Raw genomic sequence first — 13,722 nt, forward strand, 5'->3', positions numbered from 1 at the left:
AAAAGATGAATCTATTTTTCCTCCCCTTGAACCCAGGTTAGCCTTATGATCATTTTGGGGGATGAACCCAGGGGTGCTCTACCACTAAGCTGCATTCCCAGTCCTTTCTTTCTTTCATTTTGAGACAGTTGCTCTGGGCCTTGCTAAGTTGCTGAGGCTGGCCTCAAGCTTGCAATCCTCTTGCCTCAGCCTCCATAGTTACTGGGATTACATGTGTGTGCTACTGCATTTGGTACTTGATGACCTTTTTTATGACTGATAGGATTAATTGAATGCAGAGGATGTGACACAGTACAAATTCCAGACCCAGGTTTCAAGAAGCCTGGCAACTTTCCTTTTTGCTCTTTTGGAGCCCTGAGCCACTCTCCTGCTGGAGAAGGGGCCATGTGGAAAGAGTAAGAGAACTCACTGAATGAGAGACAACGAAGAGGGCCTGTCTAGCTCCCCGTTGTTCTAGTCTGCTCAGCTGAGATGCCAGAAAACTGAGGGAAGCCTGTGTGGAAACTAGCCACGCTGCCTTAGCCAATGGGTAACAGAACTAAGCTGTCCCCACTGAACTCTGCCCAAACTGCAGAACCATGAGTAGATAATGACAGTTGTTGTTTCAAGTCACTAAATTTTGGTATGTGTTGATCTACAGTAGTTGATGAAAGATACACTACCTTATCTCCTTCCCGAGACCATAATCCTTTTAGGTCTCCAAGCACAATATTCTGTATGAAGTAGGTGCTCAAATATTTGTTGAATAAATAAGTCAGAATATAAATTAGAAGGAGAAGTCAAATATAACTACTTTTGGATTTTATTTGGTTTGGAGTTGTCATTATAGCAAATATCATGGCTAATCAAAAGCTGACTATGTTATTGAAAGTATTCCAGTGGAGTGCATTGTCAATCATGATTTATTACATCTTGCTGATACAATTATCTTTCAAGAACAGAATTCATGCAAAACGAAATTGCCTCTTGAGTGAAACAGTTCTAACCCAATGCTATTACATCATTTTTTGGAATATATTTTATAATATACATAGATATATTTTACTTTATATTTACCTTCTCATACTCATTAAATGCAAAAGAATCACACAGCATGCTATTAAATTTGATAACTCCCCTCCCTCTTTACCTTCCCATACTCCTTACTCTGTGGATAACTGACAAATTTGTTTTTATAAAAGTGGTAGGCAACCATTGGTTTGTTCAGTATTGCATTCTTACAACAGGATCAATTTCCTATCACCATATTTGAAAAGAACAAATAAGATACTATACACTAACTTACACTAATATGTATTTTGTACATTCTCCAATGATTTTCATTTGCTGTTTTAATATTCTACGAGCTGGTTCTGGAATTGCTCATGCTTTACCTCAGCTTTTAACTACAAGAATTTCTGTTAAAATAAACTCTACTTAATTTTTTTAGCCATTTAAAATACACTGAAGAAGCCAGGCCTTTAGTAGTATGTGTTGAAGGAAGAAGCACCATGTCTCTGGGTGCTGGGGGTTAGAGAGAGGCCAGCAACAAAATATCAAGAGTCTGAAAGTAGAGCTGGAGAGACCTAAGAGGCTCCCTGTTGAATCTCAGTCTTGAAGGGGCTGGAGGCCAGGAGAAGGGCTCACTGGTCCTTTCTGGATTGCCTCTATATTTTGGTTGAAAATGTTACAGAGCCAGGGACTGGGAGTTCTCATTAACTTGATACTAGGATGGAATGGGCAGAAAGAGTGAATAATGATCATACTTATATTCTAAGGGTACAAACTATATTGCATCTATAATTATGATTTCACACTATGTTTAAAAACTACCTGCAAAGAAAATGCAATGCTGACTGTTTTACATTGCAACATTATGAAAATGTAAGTGTATGGTTAACTTTTACTACATTAACCAAATTCTAATTTTCCCCTCAATTAACTCACTGTAGGATGGAGTTTCATTTTTCCTATTTGTTGGATTTTTCATTTCTTTCTCTCACATAATGGTAAAAGAGGAATAATGAAATGTTAGATTGTATGCAATCTTTAATAAAAAGAAGGAAACTGAAATTATAAGGTGTTCCTATTAAGAATCAGTATAATGACTTTCTCAATATAAAGCAGCTAAATACCTTTTTTATTTGCAAATAAAATTACATGTAAGATGCTCTCTATGAAAGTATTAAAAAATTTCTGATTATTATCATTTACTATGTCAATTTATCTTCATAAAATTAAAATTAGTGATAAGAATGACTTACCTTCACATCTCTGTGAATTATGTTATTATCATGACAGTAGCGTAGAGCTTCCAGTATCTGTCTCATGTAATGGCTGTAGAAAACAAAAGAAATTAAAGAAATTTAAAGCTGTAAAATTTTTTTATTTTTAAAACTTAATACACAGAGTCCCTAGTTCATAACTCCCACCTTTATTTTAGCTGCCTATAGACATCTTTATGTGAGCAGACAAGAAAGTGAACTTAATGAAAAAGTTGGCAGACTCATGAATGGCAGACTCATTAATGAAGAAATAATATGTTCTATATTTTCTAAGCCAGGTCAAGAGAATTTCATAGAGTTCATAAGTAAAATTGCTCTGCAAACTGAAGATTAAAATGTAAAACATGAAAAAACTTCTAAAACTCAATTCTATTTAGTTACACTGGATTGCTATTAAGTAAGCCGTGCACAAACTATCTGGAAGATTCTAACCAAAGGGTGGGGCCTTCTGTCTGCCACCACAATGGACATTCTGCCTTGTTCCCATTTACCTCTGAGGACAAATGAGGGAAGAGCCTCCTATGTGTACAATTTCTCTTTGTAATCTAATCAGGTTTTCGTTGGGGCACTCTTGAACAAAGCAGGGTTAGTTCTAGGCCCATGTCCTGGGAAGTCTCAGCCCTCACATGGGCACCTGGAATCTGCTGAAATTCCTCCACTGGGGACAGGTGAAGAACAAAGAAGGAGTTAACATTTCTAAAAAAGTCATTAAAATGTGGAAACAGGGTCAACTAGCAACAGTGTGTGACCAAGAGTACAAATGATCTTCGACTTATGATGGGGTTGAAGCTGTATAAACCCATCTTAAGTTAAAAATACTGTAAATTGAGAATGCATTTAAACCAAGCATGGTAGCACACACCTGTAATCCCAGCAGCTCAGGAGGCTGAGGTAGGAGGATTATGAGTTCAAAGCTAATTTCAGCAATTTAGTGAGACCCTGTCTCAAAATATAAAATAAAAAAGAGCTGGGGATGTGGTTCAGTGGTAAAGTGGCCCTGGGTTCAATCCCTGGATAAAAAAAAAAGCAAAAACCAAAAACAAAAAAAATATATACAAAAAATCCCTCAAATCTTCGTTTAATGAAGCATCATGGTCCCTGCTTTACAGAGAAACTCAGCAATATATATGTTTGTGTTCACCTTCCCTAAGGATCAGGAAAGATGGTAATTCCATGCAAGGAAAGAACTGGCCAGCAATCTATTTAAGTGAATTTATTTATTTATTAAATAAGTATAATTATTTAATAAATAAATAAGTCTATTTAAGTAGGCATTATTAGGGGTGAGGAATGGTGGAAGAAAAGGAGAGGTGACTCAGTCTACTCTCCTTATCAACTCTGGGTAAAAAAGACTAATGCTATTTGCCATGCAGAAGACACCTTATCTCTGAAATGTCCTTAACAGAATGTTCCTGGCTAAGATTATCTATGGTAAATAGAACCTGGGATTTTTGAGGCATAGATGGCTTCCTGGAGAATGTCACATAAGCTATCCATCTCTCTTGGGTATAAAACGGAGATGTTTCATAATTGAAATGCTTCTCTGTGTATGTAGAATCCCACAAACCTTGGATAGAGACTTAATCTATTCTGGGCCAGGGTGCATTACTGATGCAGGAAGAAATGATGTGGAGAGCTATCCTTGACAGCCCAGGCCTCTTTCTGCTTCAGCTGAGCCTTTTGATTGCCTGTATCCTTGAAATTATTCAGTAAAGCTTGGTACTTGGTAAAAAGATCTCTCTGATTTGCAAGAGTTTGATTTGATAATCTGATTCCATATGTTAGCTCACTCCACAACTCATCACCCCTGAAAGGACAGAGGTAATCACTAATTGGGCTGTACTAAGTGCTGAGCAGATTTTTATTTGATGCCATGCTTTGCTGCTCCTCTTGAAACTCAGCCAGTTGGGGAAAAACAACATTAGCAATTTCATTACTTGGTATCTCAGAGTTTTCTTGCAGTTGGTCTCACTAGAATACTGATAAAAGCTGAATTTCCTAACAATGAATCTCAGAAACAGAAGGGAGAAAGGAAGGTTAGGAGTCATCTGGCCAGACACCGAACACAAAAGGAAGAACCATGTGCCCTTGTTACATGGTCATTGATGATCTGCAATAGGGAACATACCTAATAATACTGTCTGGGCCCTCTCCCCTGCTTTTTTTAAAAATTTGTTTTAATTAGTTACATATGACTGTACAATGATCTTGACATATCATACATTTGAATCAGATACGTATATATGTGACTGCATGACCAATGTGATTCTGCAACCTGTACACTCAGAAAAATGAGAAATTATACTCTCTTGCTTTTTTAAATAAATTGTACCCAAATCTCTCCCTGAGAAATGTCACTTAGTGGTCTCAATGCTACTCTTTTATGGTCCATTCTGGAAAGTTCCTTTCATAAAATCACCATTTTAACAGCAAATACAAATGGATTTAAAAGTCAACAGGCTTTCATTTTGAAATATAAACATCTGCCCTTTCTATAAATCTCAATATTGGGAGAGACCATAGTATTCTTTCATTGTACGATATCACCTTTGCATGATATCATCCTGCCCAGTCCAGTGGAAAAGAGAGGCTTGAAGTTAAGGGAAAGCTAAGAAAAGGTAAGAAAAAATGACTGGGGAACAGAGTAAAAGTAATACTGGTTTAATATCAGCTCTATCAACATATATGCCAGATATCCTGGTTACCATGGCTCAAAAAAGAAAAAAAATTATCTTCTTCCATTGAGGAAAAACATTTTAAAAGAATCACAATTCTGAATTTTTGGCTTTCCTTATTTTATGCTATGCTGCCCCAAAGGGGCTAAAAGCATGCAATGGAGGAAGGATAGCATCTTCAACAAATGGTGTTGGGAACACTGGAAATCCATATGCAACAAAATGAAACTGAATCCCTTTCTCTCGCCATGCACAAAAGTTAATTCAAAATGGATCAAGGAGCTTGATATCAAACCAGAGACTCTGCGTCTGATTGAAGAAAAAGTTGGCTCCGATCTACAGATTGTGGGGTTGGGCTCCAAATTCCTTAATAGGACACCCATAGCACAAGAGTTAATAACAAGAATCAACAAATGGGACTTACTTAAACTAAAAAGTTTTTTCTCAGCAAGAGAAACAATAAGAGAGGTAAATAGGGAGCCTACATCATGGGAACAAATCTTTACTCCTCACACTTCAGATAGAGCCCTAATATCCAGAGTATACAAAGAACTCAAAAAATTAGACAATAAGATAACAAATAACCCAATCAACAAATGGGCCAAGGACCTGAACAGACACTTCTCAGAGGAGGATATACAATCAATCAACAAGTACACGAAAAAATGCTCACCATCTCTAGCAGTCAGAGAAATGCAAATCAAAACCACCCTAAGATACCATCTCACTCCAGTAAGATTGGCAGCCACTATGAAGTCAAACAACAACAAGTGCTGGCGAGGCTGTGGAGAAAAGGATACACTTGTACATTGCTGGTGGGACTGCAAATTGGTGCGGCCAATTTGGAAAGCAGTTTGGAGATTCCTGGGAAAGCTGAGAATCGAACCACCATTTGACCCTGCTATTGCCCTTCTCGGACTATTCCCTGAAGACCTTAAAAGAGCATGCTACAGGGATACTGCCACATCGATGTTCATAGCAGCACAATTCACAATAGCTAGACTGTGGAACCAACCCAGATGCCCTTCAATAGATGAATGGATAAAAAAATGTGGCATTTATACACCATGGAATATTACGCAGCACTAAAAAATGACAAAATCATGGAATTTGCAGGGAAATGGATGGCACTAGAACAGATTATGCTTAGTGAAGCTAGCCAATCCCTAAAAAACAAATACCAAATGTCTTCTTTGATATAATGAGAGCAACTATGAACAGAGTAGGGAGGAAAAGCAGGAAGAAATGATTAACTTTAAACAGAGACATGAGATGGGAGGGAAAGAGAGAGAAAAGGGAAATTGCATGGAAATGAAGGGAGACCCTCATTGCTATACAAAATTACATATAAGAGGTTGTGAGGGGAATGGGAAAATAAACAAGGAGAGAAATGAATTACAGTAGATGGGGTAGAGAGAGAAGATGTGAGGGAAGGGGAGGGGGGATAGTAGGGGATAGGAAAGGTAGCAGAATACAACAGTTACTAATATGTCATTATGTAAAATTGTGGATGTGTAACCGATGTGATTCTGCAATCTGCATTTGGGGTAAAATTGGGAGTTCATAACCCACTTCAATCTAATGTATGAAATATGATATGTCAAGAGCTTTGTAATGTTGTGAACAACCAATAAAAAAAAGGAAAATTACAATATAGACAAGTAGGATTTTGGGGGGTGGGTACTTAACCCAGGGGCACTTTACCACTGGGCCACATCCCCAGGCTTTTTCATTTTTTATTTTGAGGCAGTCTCACTAAAGTCTTGAAGGCCTCACTAAGTTGCTGAGGCTGGCCTCAAACTTGTGATCCTCTTGCTTCATCCTCCTGAATTGCTGGGATTATAGGCATGTGCCATTGCACCTGGCAAAAAGTAGCAAAGGCAAGTTACTTCAACTTACTTAAAAATACACACAAATGCCAGGCACGGTGGTGCACGCCTGTAATTCCAGCGACTCAGAAGGTTGAGGAAAGAGGATCATGAATTCAAAGCCAGCCTCAATAACTTAGCAAGGCCCTAAGCTACTAGTGAGACCCTACCTCTAAATAAAATACAAAAAAGGGCTGAGGATGTGGCTCAGTGGTGGAGTGCCCCTGAGTTCAATCCCTGGTACCAAAAAAAAACAAAAACAAAAACAAAAAAAACCCAACCAACCAACCAACCAAACAAACAAAAACACCCAAACATATAAGTATTAATATGCAAAAGACTGATAATTTAATTTTGTCATATAAAGTGATTTACAGCTAGGCCACAAGAAAATCAGGATAGCATTGACTATTTTTGGTGTTAGAGAAATTTTTAAAAAATTTTTAGGTACAAGAAAAAATATGAATTTACAATTGTGATAGGAGCCCAACAATAGTAAGCAGGACTTAAAAAGAGCATGACACAAAAGAGGGTATTTAGCTTTGGTTTTAACATGTTATCAGGAATCTAAAGAAATAATTATAGTTAACATATATAAACTTTCATTTGCTGTTTCTCTCTAGCCCCAGTAGTGTAGGAAAGCAGCTTTCCTACAGTGAGCATATTCTTTACTCTGTGCTATAGCCATGGTTGCTCCATCTCTGAGACTGGGGTCCTTGCTCCCTAGACAGGATGATTCAGGGCAATGAATTTGAAGACAGTCAAGTCATGTAGGGTTCAAAGTTGTATTTGGATGGTCTCTAAGTTGTTTTCCAGCTATGTCCTTAAAGGAATGGTAGGAGGAGGAAGTTGTAATCATTTAATATAACTTTCTCAAATGATAGAAGGTTTTAATAAATCTTAATAGGTTTGTGGGTTTGAACCTTTCAACATTTTATGGTTGGTGACTGAGGAGGGATGCTGGGATGTTGTACTCCATGTTTTACTGATTGATTGATTAGTACTGGGGATAGAATCCAGGGACGTTTAACCACTGAGCCACATCTCCAGTCCTTTTTAAATTATATATATATTTATATTTAAGAGACAGGGTCTCACTGAGTTGCTGAGGCTAGCTTTGAACTCATGATCCTCCTTGCCTCAGCCTCCCAGCCACTGAATCACAGGAATGCACTACTGCACCACACCATGTTTTAAGCAGGCAACCCACTGGAGTGTAATTATGATATGATCTAATATATCCAAAGCAGATAGCTGTATTGCTTTAAATATATAAGCTAGTGGCCCAGTACTTGCTTGGCATCCATGATTTTTCATATTTATTTCTTATCTTGAGTCATTAGGTCTTTATAACAACTCCATTTAAGAACAACAGTTGCCATACACTGGCCTGAAGCAAATATATTCAGTAGAAAAATGATTTTTTTTGTTGTTTCCTTTACTGCTTTGTGTTTTTCCTTAGATGAACTGATCAATAGCAATGTGATATCACTAAAGGCAAAAGGAAGAACTAATGAGGTGCATCTGTCAAAGAACAAATATTAAACCAAAGAAACCCAAGTTCATTTCTACACATGGTTCCTGGGCTATCAAATCCCTCCTTGTATAAAAGCATCAGAAATGGGAAAAACAGCAATTCTGGTGTGAAAATGTAAACCCTGTTTTTTTTAAATGTTTTTTTTTTTTTAGTTGTAGTTGGACACAATACCTTTGTTTTATTTATTTATTTATTTTAATGTGGTGCTGAGGATCGAACCCAGTGCCTCACATGTGCTAGGCAAGTGCTCTAGCACTGAGACACAACCCCAGCCCTAAACCCATGTTTAAATAGACCAATTCATTGTTTGGTAGTTTGCACTTTGAGTTCCTATTTGATTCTGTTAATGCATATTGAAAAGCTGTGATCCTTGCAGCAAGGAGCAGCGGTGCACTCACCATCCATTAGAAGAGCAGGTGATTTCTTCATTATTACTTTCCTCTACTTTATTTCTGCAGACTCATTTTATTATTATTTTTGCAGTACTGGGAATGGAACCCAGTGCCTTGTGCATGCTAGGCAAGCAAGTACTGTACCACTCATCTGAGCCACATCCGTGGCCCACCTCTGGGGAGTTAGATACAGATACATACCTGGCTACAGCTTCACTGTATACAAAACCAGCATCAGCTCGTTTTACGATTTCAAAGCACAGATCAGCTCCATCCATACTGTAGAGAAATGTAAAAAGGAATGTAAGAAGAAATTCCAAAAAGGCAACACTGAAAGTGAATACACTGTCATCAAGTTATTTGTTGACTTATTGCTAATGACTGTATGTTATTTAAATCTCCTTTCTTTCAATGAAAAGCACATAAATTATACAGGATATTATAACCATCTTAACATTGAAAATGTGCAGGAAAAGTAACCTCTAGCAAGAGTAAGGCAATGGGAGTATCCAATATCACGAGGTATGGAAAACTGACTATAAATTTTCTTTTCTCTAGTTTATCATGATAAGAAGTCCCAGAAAGGAGCAATGCTGGAGGCTGTGGACACATTTTGAGTCAAATTCTAAAATTACTGGTTTCTAGTCATGTAATGTAATACTTCAAGAATACAAAGATTTAAAACATTTTATTGTAGTTATCACCACACCAAATGGGAAATTTGAGCTATGTGTCGTGAAAGGAAAAAAGAATGAGCTGATCTATATTTTTGTTTACACTTCCGTTACCAAAGTTAATTGCTACAAATATATTCTAATACATTGATGTGATGGTGACACAGTGTTACTATCTGCTCTAAAACTTACAATGGTTCTCTTTCTCACAGGAAAGGTAAGATCTCTTGTGGTCTTGGCCACACCTGCTTTCTTCTATCTACCCTGTCCAATGGCATTTCAAGAAACCACCCTCTCTAGCAAGAATGGTCTTCTTAGCATTCCTTGAATATATCATTTCTTTTTCCTTTTATTTTTTGGACATACACGTTTGCATAAACTGCTCTTCATAATCAATAACTGCCTCGATTCAAATTTCCATTCCAATCCCACTTCTTACGAAGCCCCCCTCAATGATCACCAGTTATATTAATGTCTTCCTTTGCTTTCTTCCTTTAACAACCTACACATAGTCACAACATTTGGTACTTACATAATGTAAATACATATACGTATATATGCACATGTAACTATTGCTAGGTCATTACTTATATTAATGAAATTATTCACATATTAACAGGTACCATTTTCATGCTTTAAGCCTTACAAAATGTTTTCAAATCCAGTGGCTCAGTCTCCAGTATACCTGCTATAGGTATTATACTGAGGAAATAGAAACTTCTAGAAGGGAAAAAAGTCACTAACATACTTATTATGCGGAGCACTTCCTGTCATACCTCCCTTCAACTACCCCATGAGGTCAGAATCATTCTCATTCTCAAATGATCTGTGATTGGACAAAGATACAATAGGGACAGGATTCAAGTCTCTGGTAGCTGTGTCCAGTGCTCTTCTGGTTGACTACAGCTACACCTACGGGGAGTACAAAGAACAAACGCACAATCTCAGACCCTATAACACTTCAACAAGAGTGTAAAGTTCTAAACAACAAGTAGGGTTTATACTTTCAACACACCCTTACCCAATACCCACCAGAAGACTGAGCACACAGTAGATATTTAACGAACAGCTGATTATATCATTTGGATCTTGGTGTGGTTTTATATAAATAAAAATACTTCCACATTTGTACCAGGTTTCACAATTTTTACCTAGTTTCCATTTCACACCTGATGGACATTTTCCAATGTTAAGTAGGGTTCTCTCCAAAATGTATCTGAGGGCCTAGTCTACTCTGAAGTACTGTATCATCTGTTTCCTACCATCAGAAATCAAGCCTGGGTGAACCTTTGTGAACAACTCTGATTATCTGTGTAGTAAAATTCTTAGGAGTGGGAGTTGCTAGGTCTAAAGTATACATACAATAACATTTTCCATATACATACTACCAGAAACATTTTAAAATTAGAAAAAAATTCATATTCTTTCTAGTGAATGTGGATGTGTCCTTTCCTCTATCTTGTTACCAGTATAATGACTACTCTTTTTCATCTCTGCCAATCAGAGAGGAGAAAAAAAAAAGTCATTTGTTATTGCTTTAATTTACAATTCTTTGATTACCACAGAGGCTGAATATTTTTTGTTTCTTTGTACTGTGGGAGAAAAAAACTCCTATTTTTAAACCTGGCTGCAGTTTAAACTGGCTAGTTGATCTATGAGGACTGAAAAAAATATCTCATAGTGAAGGAATTGGTTTTGTTTAGGTGTTTTCCTTTCTAATTGTGCATTGTGAAGATAAGCACTGTTCAGCTGAGAAGAGGAGTTGGCCAAAGTAGAGAGCCAAATTGATTGCATAATAAATGTGATAGTCAGTCTTTCATTGCTGTGAACAAAATATCTGATGAGAACTACTAAGAGGAAGAAAAACTTATTTGGGTTAACGGTGTCAGAAGTTCAGTCTATGGTGAGTGAAGTCCATTACTATTGGCTGAAAGTGAGGCTGTGCATCATGGGGGAAGGGCCCAGTGAAGGAATACTGCTCAACTCAAGGTGGGATCAGGAAGTTGAGAGAGACAGAGGGTGGAAGGAGCCACAGGGAAGATACATCCTTCCATGGCATGCCCCCAATGACCCACCTCCTCCAGCCACAGCCCACATGAATACAATTACCACTCAGTCCATTCAAACTAGGATGGACTGATTAGATCATATCTCTCACATTCTAATCATTTCACTTCTGAATATTACTGCAAAAAAACCCAGGAGCTTTGGGGGGACACTTCCTATCAAAACCATAACAATAAAACATAAGAATCTGGGAGCTGTCCTGAGATCTAGAGGAAGACTTTTTGGAGGGACCTAAAGGGGAAAAGAGGAAAGGGAAATGAGGGCAGGCATGTTTGCAAAGTGGTGAGAAGCCAGAGCCTATGGGGTAAATCAGTCAATTAGAAAAAACTGGAAATTATTTACTGCCCTGTGCTATAATTAATAGCACTGATCAATCTATTTTTTCCTTCTGATCATATCTGAAATACTAGTCCTTGAAATTACAATCTCTGCACATGCACATATATACATGGGGTATTTTTAGGTTTCTCTTCCACTGACCTGTTTATTCTTGGATCCAGAATCATATCATTTTATCTTTTTTTATTTTTTGGTAGTGGAAATTGATCCCAGGGGCACTTTACCACTGAGTTACATCCCTAGCTTTTTCATTTTTTATTTTGAGACAGAGTCTCGCTAAGTTGCTGATGCTGGCCTCAAACTTTTGATTCTCCTGCCTCAGCCTCCAAGTAGTTGGGATTATAGGAAGGCACACCTGTCTTATTTTAAATACTGTAATGGCACTTTGTGATATTTGACAAAATACATCTCATTTCATTATTCTTTTTTTTCCTATGAATTTTTCTCTCAGATGAAAATTAAAATCATTTTGTTAAATTATAAATCTTTAAAAATATTTTGACTAAGATGGTATTACATTCATTTATAAACTAACTTCTAGAAATTAAATTTTAAAGACATTTTCATCCATGAATATGATATGTTTCTCCATTTCTTCTCATATCTCTAAGTTATAGCTTTAAGGTTTTCTTTATATTGGTTCCAAATATTGATTATTAGTTTCTCTCTCTCTATATATATACATATACATATGTTATATATATTATAATATATATGTGTGTGTGTATATATATGATTTTTTTGTGTGGTGCTGGGGATCCAACCCTCAGGCATGTTAGGTAAGCACTCTACCACTGAGCACATCCAAGCTCCAGCATTATATTTTAGTTGCATTACAAATGGGATCTTTGGGTCATTATGTGCTTTTTCAGTTCAGTGGTTCATAGCCAGAAGTGCCAAACAAAATTAGCTGTGTAAGTTTTTAAATATGCAGGCATGTTCGATGAAGGATTATTCTGAAGTCATTGCTGTGAAAGTCCTTTTATTAAAGCTATCTGATTAGTTATTTATGATATTAATTGATATTAAAGTAAAAAAGCAATCTGTTATTTTAAATTTCATGATACAGAAATAAAAACTAAAAATACTGTTACTTATGCAAATTTTATTCATCACAGAAATTTAATATGTACATATTCATAGTACAGTCCTGATATAATAACCTTGAACCTTTTAAACAAAATTGATAATTCAATTCTTTGATAAACTTTAATAATGTAATGATTCTTTAAGCAATGATAAAGCTTCTTTCATTTCTTTTTGTCTTTGGCTTCCTATCTTGGGGTGTTCCTGGGGCTGTCATGAATCTTCAAAAAGCAGGTTCTGAATTTCCCAGCTGTCTTCATTCTAAGGGAGTGAGATGAGAAAAAAACCCTTCTATGGGAGAGTATGGGGAGTGCCTCTTTATTGTATGCAGAGAGAAATCATGGGAGATTTGCTCAGAATTAAAAAATGGTGGGATTATGAATGAGTTTAGATTTCCTTCTCTTTCTTCTATCTGAATTTTAAATATTTTATCATGAACATGCTTGTTTATATAATTAAAATATTATCCCAAGGCGAGGCATCAAACAAAGAAAATAGATCACAGGTCTGGAGGCACAAGGTATTACTGGCTGTACACTGAAGGGGATCAGAATACACCACCCTCAAATATACCACTTTGGCAAAGGATTATTTTGAGCTGAAGGCATAAAATCCTGTGCTGTTATTTTGCATAAATTGCAATACAGTTTTTAAATGTTTACTCTCAATTTCTATACCTATCTCTCAGCAGACAGGTAACAGATGGTCATCTGGCACTTGTCTACAAACTATTCTTTGAGAAACACTGTTATTAAGGACAGATCAAACCTGGATTTCTCTGACCAGCATTTTCCCTGAAGATGACAAAAATAGCAGCTAT

General features: G+C 36.8%; 1 protein-coding gene across 9 annotated transcripts in view; it reads right to left on the reverse strand.

The window, feature by feature from the left end:
• The window catches only part of CASK (calcium/calmodulin dependent serine protein kinase), a 385,036-nt gene that overhangs the window by 188,065 nt on the left and 183,249 nt on the right, over window positions 1–13,722 (reverse strand). For all 9 annotated transcript variants that reach the window (XM_081276357.1, XM_081276354.1, XM_081276356.1 and 6 more), the window contains exons 4-5: window positions 8,938–9,015; window positions 2,244–2,316 (exon numbers count right to left, since the gene is read on the reverse strand). In XM_081276357.1, the coding sequence (XP_081132483.1) occupies window positions 2,244–2,316; window positions 8,938–9,015 (151 nt within the window). The remainder of the gene's footprint in view (window positions 1–2,243; window positions 2,317–8,937; window positions 9,016–13,722) is intronic.

The sequence above is a fragment of the Spermophilus citellus genome (assembly GCF_964194105.1).
Source record: "Spermophilus citellus genome assembly, chromosome: X".
In the NCBI taxonomy this organism is placed as follows: domain Eukaryota; kingdom Metazoa; phylum Chordata; class Mammalia; order Rodentia; family Sciuridae; genus Spermophilus; species Spermophilus citellus.